Below are 20,208 nucleotides of genomic sequence, written 5' to 3'. Positions count from 1 at the left end.
ATGAAACCTAAATTACCTTGAATCAAAGGGGTCTTATTCTCTATAATATATGTATATGAAAAGAGTTTTCTTGTTGATTAGTAAATTAGTCTTAGTATTCATTATTGGAAAATGGAAAAGGTCAGTATACCTGACAACGAACCGTTTTCTCTTCTTCAAAGAATTAATATACAGACTTATGATTCTAAGTTAAATTAACAAGGCCAGTGTTTTAGGAGCCAGTGATCAGTCATGGGTAGGTGGAAACTCCATCTGTTGTTCAAAAGCGTAAGGTTCTTTGAAGAAAAAAAAAAGTAAAAACTCCAAGTGATCCATTCCTAGCAAATTGTGTTTGCCTTCCCTACCCACTGTAGTTATCAAATCCCATGTGCCAGGTGGAGTTTTTGACATAAAGGACAGGAGCTTGGGAAAAGATATAGAGGAGGTTGATGAGAAAGGTAGGTTGATGAGAAAGGTAGGTTGATAAAAGAGTCTTCTAATAGTAATACAGGGTGTCTCAGCAATACAGCTTTGAATTACAAAGCTATATTTGATTCCTGTGTGCTGGTTTTACTCACCTCTTGTCTGTAAACAAGATTTGATTTCAAGCTTTTTAGTTATATGTTAATTGTCCAAAAGGGAACCCATCTCAAGTTGTCATCTCTTTGATATTAGATCTGTGTGAAGGTTTAGTCTGATGTCAAGATGTAGCATTACCATTGAATCTATTCTGTAGTTGAATGTACCTGTCCTTATTTTCAGTTAGACAAATATGTAGTAACACCTCTTTTTTTTATCAAGTAGTCAAATATTTGACAAATTCAACTGCCTGAAATATAAATAAGAACCAGAAAAGAACTAAAAACATCCTTTGAACTAGAATTGATGTCACAGTGTCCATGCACTAAAATATAAACTTAATTTATGGGGAAGTCTCCTAGCTTGCATGTGGTTAGTCCTCTAGCTTCCCACTTCGCAGCAAGTTAGACCAAGATGAGGGGAGATAAGATCAAAAAGGGGAAACTGACACCTTAAGAATAAGATTAGGATTCTTGAAATCATCAAAATTTAAAGAAAAAGGAAAAGGAAACACAAAATTTCAAGAGATATGGTAACCTAAAGCTGTTTAATGAGTGAAGGGGCAAGCAGCCATATATACCCTACGAAGCTCTGATAGAATTACTTTTAAAATAAAGATGTGTAATAGCACAAAAACACCACTCACTAGTGAACATATACAAAGGTTAAGTAGAATTTGACTTCTTAAGGTATAAGTTCAATGTGTCTTGTTTAGGAAACCAGAAAAGTATTGACATACAGTGTAGCGAGATTTTCGTAAAAATATTTTCTGATAGTTTTAGCACCTAAGAAAATTAATTTTATTTGTCAGGGAAGTTTAGTTAGGTTGACATGCCAGGAAAATGAAGAATTGCTGTGTAAACCTGTGGATTTGTCCTCTGCTATATAGATTTGCAGAAACATGCCTATGTCTGAATTTCAAATGCAATTCAATTTCTAATGTATTACAAACTGTATTTAGTGTCAGGGATGTTAGATAGTAATTTAATTGTGAATGTGTGTGTGTATATATTTTTAATGCGATTAATTGGCATGTTATAATAAACTAAGTGATATTTAATTATAATTCTTTTATTCTTTACTCTAAACCAGGTAATCTATGAGGAAAGCATTTGATAAGTAAATATAAATAAAAATTATTTTAATCTGTGTCACAGATTAGTAGATCAAAAGAGATTATCTTTTCCAGAAATCTTCTTTTGGGGAAGTAAACAGTAACCAAAGCAGTTTATTTTCTTATATTATCTTAAATCTTTCAGGGATGGAATTGTACATCTTTCATTTTTATAATGGAGGAAATTATCTTGTATAACACTTTCTAAGTGTGTTCTACAAATGAACCTTTTAGATTGTATGGAATTCTACAGTGCTTTTTAGTAGTATTCTGGTAATTTTGCACGTTATGTAATGCTTCATACTATTTTTTAATATTTTTGCTTTATTTCTTTCCAGTTTTTTTTCTGAGACAAAACTGCTGCACAGACAAATCTGCTTTTTTTTGTTTGTTTTTTTACAGTTAACACTATACCGTAAGCACCTCCCATTGTTGTTTGTTCCAGCATGTGAATTGTTTCATATACCCAACTATTCTTTTATTCTTAGACATGTAGTATTTTCCAATTTCTCTGTTTTATAAATAACATTATCCTTGTGCATATAGCTTTACTATTTTCTTAGGATACATTTCTGATAGCGGGCTATGAAAGGATACAGCAGTTTTGAGGCTCTTGGAATATATTGCTTATCAGCGTCTCTTGACCTAGAAAGCATTTAGGTGAACCATAGAATACCCTTAGAATCATTGGCCCAGATGTCCAGGAAAACTCATATGATATCACTCAGGGATTACAAATAGATTTCATCTCCTGTGTCTAAGAGATTTGTAGTCGCTACCTGCAGCACTGTGTTACGAGGCCATAACAGGGCCACAGTTGATTACTGATGTCTTCTGTGTGTGGGGGTGGGGGTGGGGGGTGCAATTGGAGAGTTAGCTATTTGCCCTTTATACACTCCATTAGAATAAAAACATTAATAATACTTTGCCGTTTGCGTGTAATTTTTTTTTTTTTTTGCTGTGAACTCCAAAATTGGATAAAAAGCATGCATTAGGTCAAAAGAATTTGTTCTAATATAAATATGACATTACATTTTAAAATTTGGTAATTGTAATCCAAATACACTCACCACTTTCAGAAAAATAAGCATAGATACAACCATAACTGAAGGTTGATCAGAGCTTATTTCAAAGTTTTTGTTAAAATATCTGATTTAATATAAAAATATTTTGACTTGTTTTTATTCAGGAAGCATTGTAGATTAGTATACATTTCACATTGTTCTGTTTTAAACCTATGAAATTCTAATACATACGTTTTTCCTCATTTGTTTTACATATGATTGCAAGAAATGTTTAGAAGAATTGTGACCAAATCCATATAAAAAGGAGTTATCCTGTACCGTTGACATTTCTTAGCAGTAATGGAAATTACGGATAAATAGAACACTAGTGGTATTTCCATAATATCTGGAAAGTAACTTAACCGTATGTAACTCATAACTAATCCGTAATATATTTTCTTGTTCTTTTTAGACATTCTTCTAAATCACCAACTTTATAATTTCCCCAAAAGTAATTTTCAGTAGATTATCTGAATAGAAATTTAAAGCTCTCATCCAACTCGTCTCTTGAATCGTCAGTTTTATTTCTTTTACTTGTAGCCCTCAGCTGTGATGTTAGGGCGATCTTGGGGTCATTTCATCTACAAATTAAAAATTATATAAAAACATTCTTCATGTTAACAGTATAACTTATCATCGTTTCAGGACTTTAATCTCAGTTGTTTCTCATGCATTGAATTCACACAAAGTTCCTAGTGAGCAGATGTACAGAATTAGAATTTGTGAAAAATACTTTCTTTAGATAATTAAACTTAAAAAGGAATAGTAAGTCTTGTTGTTTGCACATAGGAACCATTTTAATTATTAAGGATTCCTTTAGCCTTGGGAGTCCCTTTCTTTTCGTGTGTGTGTGTGTGTGTGTGTGTGTTTGAAAACTCAAATGCTGCTCTTTTGCTTTCTGACGTCTTTCCAGGCTATATTATTAAATAGTGTAGCATGATGCACCAGTATGTACATTTCTCATAGTTTAGAATATTGAATCTCTTACTGCTTTTACCTTTCTAGTTCCCTAGTTCCTAATGCTTCACAGCCAAAACTGTGTTTTTGCACCTCCATACAATTTTATTCGTCTCAAATAAGGTGAACTTTGAAAAAGCAGCAATGAGGAACCATTATTCTGGCCCTTTAGTTATTCAACAGATACCTAATGAGCATCTTCTACTTGCTGAATGTACACGTGAATTCGTGAAAAGTAAGTTTTAAGGAGATCAAATGAAGGAAATAGCTTGAAAAAGTAAAAGTTAAAATGGCTGAAGATGGCTGGAGGCTTCTGAAATAGAGAATGCCTACTCTGGACAAGGTGCTTTCTTACCATAAGCAAAAAGGAGCCAAAATAATTTAGTCTGTACCTCTAGATAGTTTCAGTGGCTTTTGTTTCCAGTTCCTCAGCCCTAGTCTGTGCCTGTAGTCCCTCACCAGTACTGAGCGAGGTAGAGCTTGGAGGAGTGGATTGTAGGGGAAAGGACTAAGCAAAGGATAAGTGAGAAGAAAATGAGAACCAGACATAGAATTGTCTGGAGATAAAAATGGTAATGCCTTGGGACTTTCCTGGTGGTCCAGTGGTTAAGACTCTGCGCTTCCACTGCAGGGGGTACAGGTTCCATCCTTGGTTGGGGAATTAAGATCCCGCAAGCCGCGTAGCCAAAATAAAAGGTAGTGCCTTACGTTGCTAAGGCATTTTACAGTTTACAAAGCATACTTTGGTCTTGACTATATTGTTAGTTTCCTGTTGCAGATAAAGAAATCGAAGCCACAAGTTACTCAGCAAGTGGTAGAGAAAAGCTAGATTCCCAAGTCTAGTGTTCATTTTATTGCAGACATTCTAGGAACAATAGGAGGATGGGTAAAACAAACTCAGATAAATTCATACAATGGAATATCACACAGCAATAAAAAGGAACAAACATGGGTGAAAACCAGTAACATTATGCTGAGTGGAAAAAGCTTTACATTCATATACCCAAAAAAACTTTATGTAAAGATATAGAATAGATTAAACTAATCAGTGAGATGAAGTCAGTGGTAACAAATATAGTGATGTCTTCAAGTTATTTTGAGATGCATCAAAAATATAAAATGGCGGCTTCCCTGGTGGCGCAGTGGTTGAGAATCCACCTGCCAATGCAGGGGACGTGGGTTCGACCCCTGGTCTGGGAAGATCCCACATGCTGCAGAGCAGCTAAGCCCATGCACCACAACTACTGAGCCTGTGCTCTAGAGCCTGTGAGCCACAACTGCTAAGCCCACCTGCCACAACTAGTGAAGCCCCCGTGCCTAGAGCCCGTGCTCCGCAACAGGAGAAGCCACTGCAATGAGAAGCTCGTGCACCGCAATGAAAAGTAGCCCCTGCTCACCACAACTAGAGAAAGCCCGCGTGCAGCAATGAAGACCCAACACAGCCAAAAATAAATAAATAAAATAAATTTATATTAAAAAAATAAAATGGATAGAGGGATGGATAACATAAGCAAGTGTTATAAAATGTTGTGGAATCTAGGTGGTCAGTATGTGGGTGTTCACTGTGCAAGTCTTTAAGTGTTCATAATAAAATGTTAGAAAAAATAAATTGTACCTTACTTTTAGTGGTTTTGAAAATATGTGTGAGCAAAAATAAAAATTTTTTCCCAAGAAGAACACAGCAGGAGGTAGCAGGAGCTGGTAAAAGACTGAATAATATGTGAAATACTGTCTTTGGAACTCGTTAAAAATATCTTTCCATATTGTCTGTGAATGTAGCCCCACTTAAAAGCCAAGACTTATCAAACCAGAAGAGTGGGAAGTGGGATGGAGGACCTTTCTGGAGTGATGTGGTTAGCATTACACAAGTAAAGCAGTTTACCAAATCTCAATGAATTGTACACTAAATGTCTGCATTTCATCACATGTAAATTTTACCTTAAAAGTAAAAAAAAAAAAAAAAAGGAAGTAAATATTGAATTCCAGTTAATTTTACACATGCTTAACTGTTTTGGGGTTAAGTATACTGATCTCTAAAACTTATTTTGAAATGAATCAAAAATATAAAATGAGTTGAAGATAGGTGATAGGTATGTGATATAAAACAAATTGTAGAGTGTTAATTGTGAAGTCTAGGTTATCAGTATATGGGAATTCACTATATAGTTTTTATAACTTGAAGGGGAAGAAGACAAGGAACTAAGTAAGAGTCCAGGTATTGAAGCAATCATCTATATAAATATTGAACTGATTAAGAGTTTTTACAGGAGTAAGTAGCAGTGAACACACCTAGGGCCCAGATCTTGGTCTCTAATACCACTTCCCACTAAAAGAAACCAGAGCTTTTTGGAAACATGGCAGATGCCAGATAAAAGTATTGTTAACAATGTAAATTTATGAAGTCGATGACTGAACTGAGGTTTCGTAAAAGAGTAGTGCTATGCTTAGGAAATATCCACTGAAATGGGACAAAGGGCCATAATGTATGTATGATTCAGAAAAAAATATATGCATATACGTGTGTGTGTGTGTGTGTGAAAGAGAAGGAAAGACTATGAATAATAAAGCAAATGAGATAAAATGTTAGCAATAGGTAAATCTGAGTAAAGCATAAATGGGTGTTCCTTGCACTATTTTTATTTTTGTAACATTTTGTAAGTTTGAAATTATTTTCCCCAAAAAGTTTATGACAGGAGTGGTGCTGGAGAGAAACAGGGTGATCCACTTAGCTGAGGTGTTGGACTGATTCTATTCTGTGCTGTCAGGCCAAGATAAGCAGCATATTATTTTTGTTTCCAATCTTCTAGTGTTATATTTTCACTTTGATGTTTAAATTTTGTTCTTTGGTTTTGGCACAGTGATATTTCATTTTTAGTTCTTCTATATTATCATTGTTTTGCTCCTGTAACTATAGTATTTTCTTCATTGAACTTTGTAGATTTATTTAACTGAGCCATCTAATCTTAACCTTAGTTTTCACTAGGCTCTCAAGGTATTCATTGATAACCCTGGTAGTGTGGGAATTTTTATTTTTATACTTTTTAAAAACCAGCTTCATTAAAATATAATTCACCCATTTCAAGTGTAGAAATCATTGTTTTTTAGTATATTCACAATCAACTTTAGAACATTTCATCACCCCAAAAAGAAACAACCTACCCATTAGCAATCACTCCCCATTTACCCCTCTTCCAATTACTAATCTACTTTTTGTCTCTGTGGATTTGCTTATTCTGGATATTTCATGTAAATGTAATCATTTAATATGTGGCCTTTTGTAAGTGGCTTCTTTTTACTTTCAGGGTACTTCCATGTTGTAGCATGTATCAGAACTTCATTCCTTTCTTTTTGCTGAGGAACATTGCATTGTATGGATATACTACATCTTATTTTTATTTATCCATCCATCAGCTGGTTGACATTTGGGTTGTTTCAATTTTGAGGCTGTTATGCTATGGAATAATGCTTCTGTGAATAGTTGTATACATGTTTTTATTTCTTTTGTGTATACATCTAAGAGTCGAATTGCTGGGTGTATTTTCACTCTGTTTACCTTTAAGGAACTGCCAGGCTGTTTTCCAGAGTGTCTACTCCATTTTAAAATCCCACCAGCAATGCACAAGAGTTCCAGTTACTCTACATCATGGCCAACATTTGTTATTATCTTTTTTCTTATAGCATCCTAATAGGTGTAAAATAGGCCCTTCTATACTTTTAAACCCTAAAACTATGATCAATTATTATCAATAAAATAATCTCCATCCTTTTCTAGCAGTGAGCCTGTCTCTTTATTAAATATGGAATACATAAAATAAGTGGAAATAAGATAGCATCAGAAAGGTTCTTTTCCCATTTCTTTGTTATCACTTCAAAATTATTTGGAGAGAATCTCAAGAGAAGAGAGATTGATTTTTAAAAATTGTACAGCTAGAACTCATAGTTTCTAAATGCCTATTATAGACAGGTACATATTTAGCATCTAACCCCTGAGTCTACGATAACCATTGATGCCACTGACCATTGCCACTGTAGTCTCCAAAGTGGCTTCAGGAGCTTTTCCCCATCCTCACCATAGCTCGGAGCCCATCATCTGCTGTCTCCTGGGAGCTCAGAGCTTCTATTAGTATTAGTTTACCACATTATAGATTAAACTGGGCTATATGGGCTCATCTGAGGTCTAACCATTGATTTTTAACATAGTTTCTACGGGAAAAATACGGCTTTTTTTTTTCAGCCTACTAACTTACAAATGACCGTTTAGGACACAACCTGATTGTAATTTGGTAACTATCTGTCCATGAGGAAAGGCAAAATAAGTTGGAGTTATTTAACCTAATGTCAGAAAACTTTATGTTGACTTAAAGCCATCATCATGGATTATAACTTCAATGAAGGATTATTCTCTTTATTTTAAATGCAGTTTTTTATGTTTTTAAATTGTATTTTGTTGCCGTAAGTAGGAATTGATAAAGTGGGAATTTAATTTTGAAAATTTATGTGTATCAAAGGAGAGTAGAAAGAAAAACAGTATTTCTTTCTCTCATATTTTATTTTTATCACTATAACAAAGGGAAGATGCTCTTATTTTCACCTCTTCCATAAAAGGCCAATTTTTCATGTTTGAGATGTGCATCCATATGTATAGTTACTTGCCTCGTGTTTTATTTTCCTGATCAAGTTTAATTGACCTTTAAATAATAATTGTTATAGAGGATTGGATTAAAACCTGATTAATATGAGAATCATTTGTAGGTGGATTTTTTTCTTAAATGGAACTATAATAGTTTTAGATTAATTCAGTAAAAATTCCATGTCCTTTTCCCTAAAATGCATTAGTACCACTCCTACTGATCATCCATACACGGTATAATCCCAAGCAACTTCCTTTTTAATCTACGAAAAAATGAGTGTAATACCCTCTTTTTACCACTCATTTCATTAGGCTATTATGATGGCTGTCAAATGTACATAGGATGTAGGTTTACTTTTATTCCTTCCTCCCTCCCTTCCTTCTTTTTTCCTTCCTTCTCTGCTTTCTTTTTTTGGATGGCTTATTTCTCAGGTTTTTAATAGAAAAACTGTTGGCAGAAGGTATTCCCTAGAAATACTATGCTGATGTATCAAAATAACAGCACATCCTGGGCTTTTAGGTTGCACTTACCTCAGGAGTCCACCAGCTATGAAGTACTGATGAAGGATGTTCTTGCTATGCAAGACTAATTAGGCTTCCAGGTCCATGGTGTTAAATCTACAGAGGTACCTGGCTATGCCTAAAGTCCAAAGCTTGACCTGAATATTTCCAATTAACATTTTCTTTTTCAGGGGACCATGAACTTCCCCCCAGTAAATATGAACTGTCATTTTGGTAATTTCTTTTTGTGTTGAATTCTTACAGCTCTCCACCCAAGGAGATGCAAGTCAGGTGATTGGACCTCTTACCGAAGGGCAGAGAAGAAATGTGGCAGTAGTGAATTCACTATATAAGTTGCACCAATCGGTAACAAAGGTAACCTTTATTTTAATTAAGTTCTTTTGACTTAATTTCAAGTTCTTCTTTCTTCTTGCCTTAAATTTAGACAATACTGAGTTATTATTTAATTTTTTGCAGAAGAATGCAATGAAAATGTGATTGTAAAATAAGCTGAGGCATGAACTTTTTCTAAACAGTCTGATCCTGGCCTCTGTTGTTTGTATGACTTTTTGTCTGTACAGTTAGTTTAAAACACATGAACTGTAGATCCTCAAGGTTGCTTGGTATAGTTAAGTTTATTGAACAGATGATTTAAAGGTAAATTACTTGTGTTTTATACCCATGAAACCACATAATTTGGTATCATATGGGTGGTAGTAAATTATAGCAAATCTAGTAATAGTAAGAACTCGTAAGCCCTCTAATATGTCAGAAAGGTTCTACCTTTGTACAAAAAAGTGGGGGAGGAGATGCATTAAAAACAGTGAACTCGTATGTTATAATCATTGAAGACTATTTATGAGTAAAAAATATTTTTTTTGCTATTGATCTAATACTTGTTTAAAAAGTGACTGAATTTTAACTTGTTTGCCTTTATATATTATGTCTAAGATGAACTGTAAACATAATTATTAGGAAAGCAACACTTTCAACCCCTTCTTTGATTCTTGAGTTGCTTGTGTTTACTCTCTATTAATGATTTTCAAAATATTTGGTAAGTAGAGAGATAGTTAGAAGACCTGAAAAAGCCAAAGGTTAGATGATGTTCTTAAAACCTTGACCTCTAATATGAGCTTTTATATGCTAGATTGTATTTTAGAATAATTATAAGTGACAGTTTTTCATTTACTTAAATTTTTTAACAAGTCCTTTTATCAATTAGGGGTTTCCAAAATTTGTATTTTGCACACTAAACAAATTATATTTAAAGGGTTATTAACAGGTAAATCTCAGAAAAATAAATAACAAAAGTAAATGAAAAGAATATATGATATAGTTTCCATTTCCTTTAATTATTACTCTAAAGAACCAAAAGCAATGCAAAGTTGTATTTATTTAGCCTGATTTAAATGTCTTTATTGATCATTTCAGAATTTTCATAATGTTGGTATTGATTTGTAAAAAGGGAAACATTTGACATTTACTTGTTAAACATTATAGTCAGCCTACAAAGGGTGATTTTTTTTTTAAGAAATATGACTTTAAACTGACTTTTTCAAGTTAAAACTTTATAATTAAGGAAAGCTAGCTATTAGAATTCTTAATGTTTCAGTTATTTGAAGTAGATATTTGCCTTATACAGGAAAACATTTTTAAACCTATCCTAACTACTAAACACTAATGGATTTTTAAAACATGTATGAGATACTACTCTAAAGTAATGATAATATTTTATATGTGGCTTGTGGAAACAGTTTTATCATGTGATGATCAAAATTAGTATTTATAAAAATAAATAACTTAAGCAAAACTATAACTGGATTTGTTCTAGGTGGTTTCCAGTCAGAGCTCATTCCCACCAGCAGCTGAGCAAACTATAATTTCAGCCCTAAAGGTAAAAGAATGTAATTTAATCTTTGACTCTATAGATTAGAATAGGTTTTAGAATTATTTGTTTGGATGAGTGGGAGATGTCACATTTTAAAAATAATTCAGAATCTTCTCCATATGCCAAAGTAGCATGTTGATGATTATCCTAAAGAGAGAGGCTACATGTGTGTTTATATTTTTCTAGAATTTAAAAATAGACCCTGTTGGTGTCTACAGCCTGTGTTGCATTTATGATAATTGTATCATAAGCAAGAGAAGCAAAAGAGTTATAAGTATGCACTGTGTCTCAGGGCAGTGCAGCCCAGTATTATCCCAGTAAAGCAGTGGTTCTCCACCAGGGCGATTTTTGTCGCCTATGGGACATTTAACAATATCTGGAAACATTTTTGATTGTCATGACTTGGAGTGGGGTGCTCCTGGCATCTAGCGCCAGGAATCCTGTAAGCATCCTGCAGTGTACAAGCCAGCTCCCCACAGCACAGAATTATCAGGCCCAAAAATGTCAGTTATGCCAAGGCCTGGAAACTCTACTAAGGCCACATAGTAAAATAAAGACTCTGGAGCTCAACTGCCTGTGTATGAATCCCATCTCAACTATTTAACTAGCTGTATGACCTCAGACAAGTTAATAAGTTTTCTCTTGCCTTAGTTTCTGCATCTATTGATATAAAATGGTACAGTATACCTACACAAAGGTAGTAAATGTCAACTGTTAGATTGAATTTAGATCACTTGGGTAGAGTTAAGAGAGAGAAAGAGGGAAGGAGAAAGAGAGATGGTCTACTACCTGTAAACTCCAAGGAGAAATATTCAGAGAGTAAAGAGGATACAAAGAAAGAACAATCATTGAGGAAGAAAATTGGGAGAGGACAGTGTCACGAGTCCTGAAGGAGAAGGGAAATTCCGAGGTCAAGTGCTGTCCATGGGTGACATGGATGGGGATTTAAGGCTGCAAAACTTAAGGACACTAAATTCATATATGAGGTAGGAGGAGACAGTCTGTTTTCCTCCAACATAGAAAAAGTACGCTTGGATGTTTTCTCTGAATCCTTTTCTTTTTCCCAATGTACTTATCTCATTATGATGAAGTAGTATTAGAGCTGCCATAATAAAAATATTTGTTTTTAGTAAGAGTTGTCCAGTTTATTGATAATCAAAAAATACTGTAAAATCGGGCCAATAAGACAAACCAAAAGGTTTGTTTTATTCTTGCTTCCAGGCAGGGAATACATGTAGTCTTTTTTTTTTCAATATGTAGTTACTCATTTGTCTTTATCTTCTGGCCATAGCTGTCAAACATTTTTTGATCACTACCCAAGATAAGTAACATTTTACATTGTACCCCATACATACTATCTAATCATTTATAAATATATACACATATATAATTGTATATATATAGAATATGCACTTATACACGTGGTTTGAGAAAGTCCATTCTGTAGGTTAAGAGAGAGTTGCCTACACTTTGCCTGATGATGAAAGTCTCCTGGACAAGTCAAAAATAGAAGTTCTTCAGACACTGTAATTCATTGTTGGGTAGACTTTCTGTATCTGTATTTTTAACTTACAATAAAAGTTATTCTTCGTATTAGTCACTTTAGGCTGGGGGTTGAGGCCAGTGCAGGGGAAATTGCCCTCATCTTGAGCTGTGGCCTTCACTCTGAGGTTTGCTCACCAGGACTGGTGTCTGATGTTGCTGGGCACCGCAGTTTGCTGAGGCTTCGCCAGTTTTGCCTTTGAGAACTGGGTAAGAGACGACTACCGGTCTGTTCACGGCCCTCCTCCTGCAGTGACCCTGTCAATTAGAGACCGAATTTCTTATGTTAACAGACCTCAGTGAAACAGTTTTGGCCTTGCTTTTTAATTAAATTTCATTAAAAATCTTTATGGCATAATAAGTGAAGAACAAACAGAATCCTCTGACTCAAAGAAAAAAAAGAGAATCTTGAATTTTCATAAAATTGTAGGAAACTTACTGCATCACTTTGAATTAGGATGTTACAATGCATAAGTGCAACCCAAGAACCAAAAATCTGTATGCTTTTATTATTTGATGGAAAAAATATTAAACATACTTTTTTACTTACTAAAAAATATAGGTAGACACATAATAGTCTCCTCTACCTTGTTGAGATTTTATCCAAAATTAAATGTTACTTTAGGTTCAAAGTTCATCATCTCATATTACAAGCATTATCTCCTATGTCATGGATGACATAATTAATATTAATGATTTTACATTTAGAGTCATTTCATTATAACTACCTCAGCTATAAGTAGCATTTAAACACCTTAGCCCAATAATTCTGATCCATTTGTTACTGAGATCATCTTGTGCAGATAGTATATTACAAAGTTTATATGTGACAGTTCTCCCTTATTGTATGGGTTTGATGTTCTATATACGGGAATATTCTGCATTGTTGAGGCTTCAGTATTTTTGTAATCTTTGCTATTTTAGGCAAGCACTTCCCTGCTTTGTAAAGAGCTTATGAAATATAATCTAGTATCCTTTCTCAGTTTCCTGTGGTAGTTATTAATCCTCTACCCATCCTTTACATGAAGGCATTCCCCACAATGCTCTCTTCTCTGTTTTATATTTTCCATTAAGTGGGAAACCTCACCCAGCTGTAAAGTTCTCTGTGTACACCATCATATCATAATACAGATAGAGGCAGTTTTATTTCTTCCTTTCTCGTCTTGATGCCTGTTTTCCATGCCTTGTTTCACCTGCTAGGACCTCCAGTACTATGTTGCCTAGAGCAGGTGAGAGTGGACTTGTCTACTTGTTCCTGACCTGGGGGAAAGCACTCAGTGTTTATTTGACTACTTAAAGGAGGCTATTTTAAACAAGTTCTTTTCTATTCCTGGTTTACTGAGACTTTTTAAAATTGTAAATGGTGGTGTTTCATCAAATAGCTTTTTCTGTATAAAATGATCATACAGTTTTACCTCTTTATTCTGTTAATAAAATACAGCAATTTATTTTCAAATATCAAACCAACATTGATCATGATGTATTAGCCTTTTTATGTATTCTTGGATTTGATTTACTTAATTTTTGTTAAAGTGGTCATAAGGATATTGGTATATAGTTTTCTCTTTTGTAATTCTTTGTCTGGTTTTAGAAATGTTTCCTCCTTTTCTATGTTCTGAAAGAATCTGTGTAGAATTTGTATTGTTTTCTCCTTAAATGCTTAGTAGAATTCACCAGTGAAGCCATCTGGGCCTGTAGTTTTTTTGTAGGATGTTTATATAACTACAAATTTAATTTATTTAATAGATGCAGGACTATTCAGGTTATCTTTTTTCTGGAGTGAGCTTTGATACTTTGTGACTTAAGGTACTTGTCTATTCATCTAAGTTATCTAATTTGTCAGAAGAATGTACATAATATTCTTTAACTTTCCATTTAATGTCTATAGGACCTATAGTGATAACCTCTTCTTCATTTTTTATACTGATGATTTGTGTTCTCTTTTTTTTTCTTTATCAGTCTAGCTGTGGGTTTATCAATTTCATTGCTCTTTTCAGAGAACCAGCTTTTGGCTTTATTAATTTTCTCTGCTGTTTGTCTTTCTATTTCACTGATTTCTGCTTCTGTCTTTTTTTTTACTTATTTTGGATTTTCTTTGCCTTTTTTTGTTTGTTTTTTTGAGACCCTATACCATTGATTTTTAGACCCCCGCCCCCCCAAAAAATTTAAAGTTGTAAATTTCCCTCCAATTTTCTTATGTTGCACTTTTATCTTCATTCAGTTTGAAATATTTTCTATTTCCTTTGTGATTTCTTCTTTGATTCATGGTTTTTTCTTTTTAATTTCTAATTTTTTGTGGTATTTCTAGATATCTTACTGTTTTCTTTTTTTTTTTTGCGATACGTGGGCCTCTCACTGTTGTGACCTCTCCCGTTGGGGAGCACACGCTCCGGACACGCAGGCTCAGCGACCATGGCTCATGGGCCCAGCCGCTTTGCGGCATGTGGGATCTTCCCGGACCAGGGCACAAACCTGTGTCCCTTGCATCGGCAAGTGGACTCTCAACCACTGCGCCACCAGGGAAGCCCTGTTTTCTTTTTTTTAATCACTCTTTTATTGAAGTATAGTTGATTTACAGTGTTGTGATATTAATTTCTAATTTAATTCTCTTACCATCAGAAAACATATTCTGTATGATTTCAGTCCTTTTAAATGTATTGAGTATTATGGTCTAGCATGTGGTCTGTCTTGATGAATGAACCATGTGTACTTGACAAAAACATATAATCTTCAGTTGTTTAGTATCATTCTGTAAATATCAGTTAAGGTGTAGTGATGTGTTCAGATTTTATATGCCTCTACTGGTATTTTATGTAGTTCTGTCAATTGCTGAAAGATGGGAGTTAGAATTTTCTATGATTGTGAACTTGTTTATATCTCCTTTTCATTCTGTTGATTCTTGACTCCTCCGTTTTGAAGCTCTATTACTAGTTGCGTTGAAGCTCTCTTATATAAGTATGTATCATTTTTATGCCTTCTGTTGAACACCCTTTGTAATTATGACATATCCTTCTTTAGCTTTAATACTTATTGTCATGCATTGTTTTATCTGATATTAATTTAACTACTCTATCTTCTGTTCATTTACTTTCAACTCCTGTGTCTTTATTTTTTTCAATACGCCTCTTGAAGACAGTATACAGTGGGTCTTGCCTCTTTTCTGTTCTGATAATCCCTGCCTTTTAATTGGAGTGTTTAATCCATTAACATAGTATAATTATCAGTAAGGTTTTATTTAGGTATATAGTTTTATTATTTGTTTTTTGTTTGTCTCCTCTGTTTTATTTCCTCTCTTCCACCCTTTCTGCCACCTTTTGGATTATTTGATTATTAGTTATTTTTTAAAATTTCATTTTAATTTATTTCTTAGATTTTTACCTATACCTCTTCTTCATTTTCTTTTTAGTTGCTCTCCTATGGATACATGCATCCTTAACTTTCCACAGTCTTTTAGAGTTAATATTGTACTGTATCACATAAAATACAGAAACTTTACATTTACTGAAGTACATTTACATCTCACTGCATGTAGTATAATTTTTTTAGCTTAACATTTCCATTTTGGTTCTTCTTTACACTTTCAGTCACTCTGCTGAGATTTCCTATTACTTTATTTATTATGGGCATTTTTTTCTCTACCTCACAGAGGTTCTTGCCTGATAATTGTAGAGTCTGGATCATTTCACAGTTGGCAGCTATTGATTGTCTTTTCCCTTTAGAATTGACAACATCTCCTAGCTTTTTGTATGTAGTCATTTTAATATATCCTAGACAATGTGAATGTTGTGTTGTATAGACTCAGTATTTTTATATATTGCTCCTAAAAATGTTGACCATTGCTTTAGCAGTTAGCTTGTTTAGACTCAAATTGTGCACTGTCAAACCTGCAGTTGGCCGTGTCTCAGATCTCAGTATAGTTCTTTAAGCCTTAGTTGCAAGCCATTTGTAGTTTGCCTTGTACACGCATGGTCAAGTCAGCTGAAGACTAGTGCTGAGTTCACACATAGAAAAATAGGCTTTCTTCTTCCCTGGCTCTCTCCTTCCTGAGGTTCCCCTCTCACTCTCCAGCAGCCCTGGTTGAACCAGGCCTCCTTCCCCTTGTTCCTTTGACCTGAAAGACTGTAGGTTTGGTTTGGTTTGGTTTGGTTTGGTTTTTCTCTCAGAGTTTTAGCCACCCAGCCTTGCCACTACCATGACTATAGTCACTCTCAGAGCAGAATCACAAAAAAGGGAAAACTCAGTCTCTTCTGCTTGCTATATATTTACACACCCCTCTAAAACTAATTGCATTTTTTCATCTCCAGAAGCCTCCAGTAGGTTTTTTTGTTTTGTTTTTGGTATTTTTCCGTGATTATTTGTAGGAGGATCTGTAGTTAGGTACTCACTCCTTCATACTAGCGTAGAAAACTTGCCCTTCCTTCTTGAAATCTCCTATTTATTTTCACCGTATTCCAGGATCTCTTCTTAACTTCTCTGCCCAGTATATACACATTGATATAACCAAAAGCTCATTGGAGTCAAATGCACCTAGAAAATCCCAGCTCTTCCACTTGATGGCTTTGGACACCTCCTTAACTTGACTTTAGTTTCCCTATCTACAAATTACTTTAGGTTCCACATCTGTAAGTTAGAGATTTTTGTAATTCTTAGAGGAAGGAATAATTGAGTTTTCAGTGGGATGATTACTTGCGAAGCCCATATCACAGTATCCAGCACGTGACCTATACTAAAATACATGCTGTTACCCCTCTTAATCCGTCAAAGATTCCTCTTCTGGATGACCTTAAAATGGCATTTGGCCTTATTCTACAAATCATCCCCTGGGATCTCATTGACTCTTTTGGCTTCATCTCCCCTCTTAAAAGCTAAAGACAACCATATCTAGTCAAAACTTGCCAGAAACTACAGCTGTAAAGATCTCAGCACCTACTAGATAGCCCATGTGGATTTCCCTGTAAGTCCTTCAAACTCGTGTCCAAAACTGAACTCATTATTTTCTCCCTCCGTCCCTAAATCAGCCAGCTGCGTCTGCATTTACACATTCAGTTGATAATGCCACCAAGTCATTAAAGAAAAAAAAATCTGAGTGTACCCTTCAGTCTTTACATTCCATATTTCTCACATCTGATTCCCAAGTCCTCTGTTTCCTTTCCTGGTATCTCCACCCTGTCTCCTCATCTCTGTTCCTGCTGCCTCTGATTTGGTTCAGGCACTCACCACTTTGCATCTATACTCCTACTGTATCCTCCCGACTTTAGTCTAATTTATCTACTCTGCTGTCCAGCATGATTTTTCCCCAATTCAAAGCTTTAACCACTTTTTTTTTTCATTGCTTAAAACTCATTGTTGGTTTCCTAGTCCCTTCAGGATATATTCCCATCTCCTTAGCAGCCTACGCAGAGTACATCTGCTCTCTGTCTCTCTTCCACATAGGCAGCCACCTCATACCCTGTGTTGAACACCTGCGGTTCCCCAAATGTGTCAACTTCCCTAGGCTCCTGTGCCTTTGGCATATGGCCCCCACCAGCCTCCCACCCTCCCCCAACACGCACACTTGGTTCATAACCCATTTTGATCTTTGAAATTCAGTTCACACAACACCTTTGGTTTTTTAAATCCTTTCAATATAAGTTGGGTGTCTCTCCCATCTTCCCATAGCACTCTGTAGAGCACTGATATCACGACAACTTGTTACCTTTTGTCACTAGATTGTGAGCTCCCTGAGGGCAAACTGTAAGTGCATACACACGCACACACACACTCTCTCTCTCTCTTTCTCTCTTTTTTTTTTTTTTTTGTTTTTGTTTGTTTTCGTTTGTTTTCATCCTTTATTTCAGCAAGGAGAGCCAAGGGATTGAGGGGACAGGGCTTAGAGAGAAAATGCGGAGCGCATGTTTACTTTTATCAGAGATTAAGGGCTGGAGATGATGTTTAGGAATTTCATGAATAAGGGTCCTATTTAACCTTTTCTCACTGATTTCAGTCATTTGTATGAGCCAGAGTCATCCATCTTCATTGTATGTAATCATGACTGAAGCACATATAATATACTTAAAATTTAGATTTTGAATGTTTACTGAGGCCCAGTCATATTTTCACACTAAAAACTTATAACTAAGGCCTAGGGTCTTATATAACCTAATTGATAATTATACCTCACAGGAGAACAGTTTCTCAACCTTAGCACTATTGATGTTTTAGGCTGGGTAGTTCTCTGTCGTGGGGGACTGTCTTGTGCACTCTAGGGTGTTTAGCAGCGTCTCTGTGCTCTGTCCACTAGATGCTAGTAGCAAACCCTTACCCCACCCTGGTCGTGACAATCAGAAGTGTCTTGAAACATTGCCAGATGTCCTCTGGGGAGCAAAATTGCCCCCAGTTGAGACTCACTGCTGTAGAACTCTAAATAGAAATCTAATCCATGAAAAGGCTAACTGTTCTGCCCTCTAAGAATCACTGATATATTTATTATATTCAGTCTGGTCAAAAGCAATCATGATGTTCCAGTTTTGAAGAATTACTTTTGGTTTTGCCTCAGTCTTTTAAGAAACTTTAAAAAATGTGTTCTGCAAGAGGGAGGGGATATGGAGATATATGTATACATATAGGTGATTCACTTTGTTATACAGCAGAAACTAACACAACGTTGTAAAGCAACTATACTCCAATAAAGATGTTAAAAAAATAATATAAAGAATAAATGAATGGAAATTAGAAAAAAAAAAGTGTGTTCATGTGATCTTTGCTGCCTAAGTGGCACTACCCCTCTCTTCTTCTTTCTCCAGGGGTTCATTTGAGCATTCAACTTTTTGAAAATAAGAGAAAAGTGGTGGAGTTGAAATTTTTCAGTGCCATGTTCCACATATTTTAAGCTTTAAAAATCATTACTGACAGCAGTTAGGAGAAGAGCAGACTTCTGTTGGGTATTATAGTTAAACTGCATATAGTTTGAATTTGATATAATGTGAAAACTTTTAGTCAAAATGCTTCTCATATTTCAGATTCTGTGTTTGATCTATTTAAAGTTTGCCTCTCCTTAATTTAATCTTCTTTTCAGGAGGTCCATGTTCTTATGGGAAATGCTGTGCAGCCCTTGCTGACTTCCGTGGGAGATGCCATAGAGGCCATCATCATCACTATGCATCAAGAAGATTTTGCTGGGTAATGACTTCCAACCAGAGTTTTCACTAAGCTTCAGTACATTTGTTTTTCATTCCTACCTCCACCTCTACTCCCTAAGTCTCTACCAATCTAGAACCTTGTTCCTCTTGTGATGGGATTGGCCTCCATCCTTATCCTACTTTATTCATTGAGCACCATTAGCAGATGAATTTTTTTTCAGTTCTTCTTGTCATCATTTCTCTCCTGTCATTGAAACATGGAACCATTAACATCTGCGGGACTCAGCTTAGCACTTCAGGACATTTGGTACTATCTCCTCTTTGCAATTATATCTTTTTCCTTACTTCTCACAAATAGGCTGTACTTGAGCCTCTGGTATTGGTATGGTATTCCTTGTATAAAATGTCCTGCCTCCGTCACTCTGCTAGTCCGATTCCCGCTCTGGTTTTGAGGGCAAGGTCCTGCCCAACCCCCTGCAAAGATGATTTTCCTTGTCAGAGTCTTGTGGCAGTCTAATCTGGTCATGTCACTCCTAGCCATAAGCAATTTGGTATTATTCCACAGCTCTTTCATGTGTATACTGCTTATCCATTTCATGTGTGTCTTGAATAAGAATCATAGTTCCTAGCTTACTGTTTACTGAAATCTTTTTAAGTAAAGTAAAATGGTTTTGACTTAGTGTATTAGAAAACTGTGGAGAATTTGAAATAGTTATTTGCACATGCTTAGTGTGATTTGTAAAAAAAATTTAACCATACTCGAGCTAAATATTCATATATTAGTGTAGATATGTTTTTTATTCCTAGTTCATAGTTAGTTACTATTTTTTAACTGC

At 35.1% G+C, this 20,208-nt stretch overlaps 1 protein-coding gene across 2 annotated transcripts in view; it reads left to right on the top strand.

Annotated features, from left to right (window-relative positions):
- The window catches only part of COG5 (component of oligomeric golgi complex 5), a 283,326-nt gene that overhangs the window by 235,384 nt on the left and 27,734 nt on the right, over positions 1 to 20,208 (top strand). For both annotated transcript variants that reach the window (XM_060157278.1, XM_060157277.1), the window contains exons 15-17: positions 9,089 to 9,199; positions 10,656 to 10,718; positions 19,309 to 19,412. In XM_060157278.1, the coding sequence (XP_060013261.1) occupies positions 9,089 to 9,199; positions 10,656 to 10,718; positions 19,309 to 19,412 (278 nt within the window). The remainder of the gene's footprint in view (positions 1 to 9,088; positions 9,200 to 10,655; positions 10,719 to 19,308; positions 19,413 to 20,208) is intronic.

The sequence above is a fragment of the Lagenorhynchus albirostris genome, chromosome 8 (genome assembly GCF_949774975.1).
Source record: "Lagenorhynchus albirostris chromosome 8, mLagAlb1.1, whole genome shotgun sequence".
NCBI classification, from domain to species: domain Eukaryota; kingdom Metazoa; phylum Chordata; class Mammalia; order Artiodactyla; family Delphinidae; genus Lagenorhynchus; species Lagenorhynchus albirostris.
The sequence above is the reverse complement of the archived record's forward strand: the minus strand, read 5'-3'. Positions and strand labels throughout refer to the sequence as shown.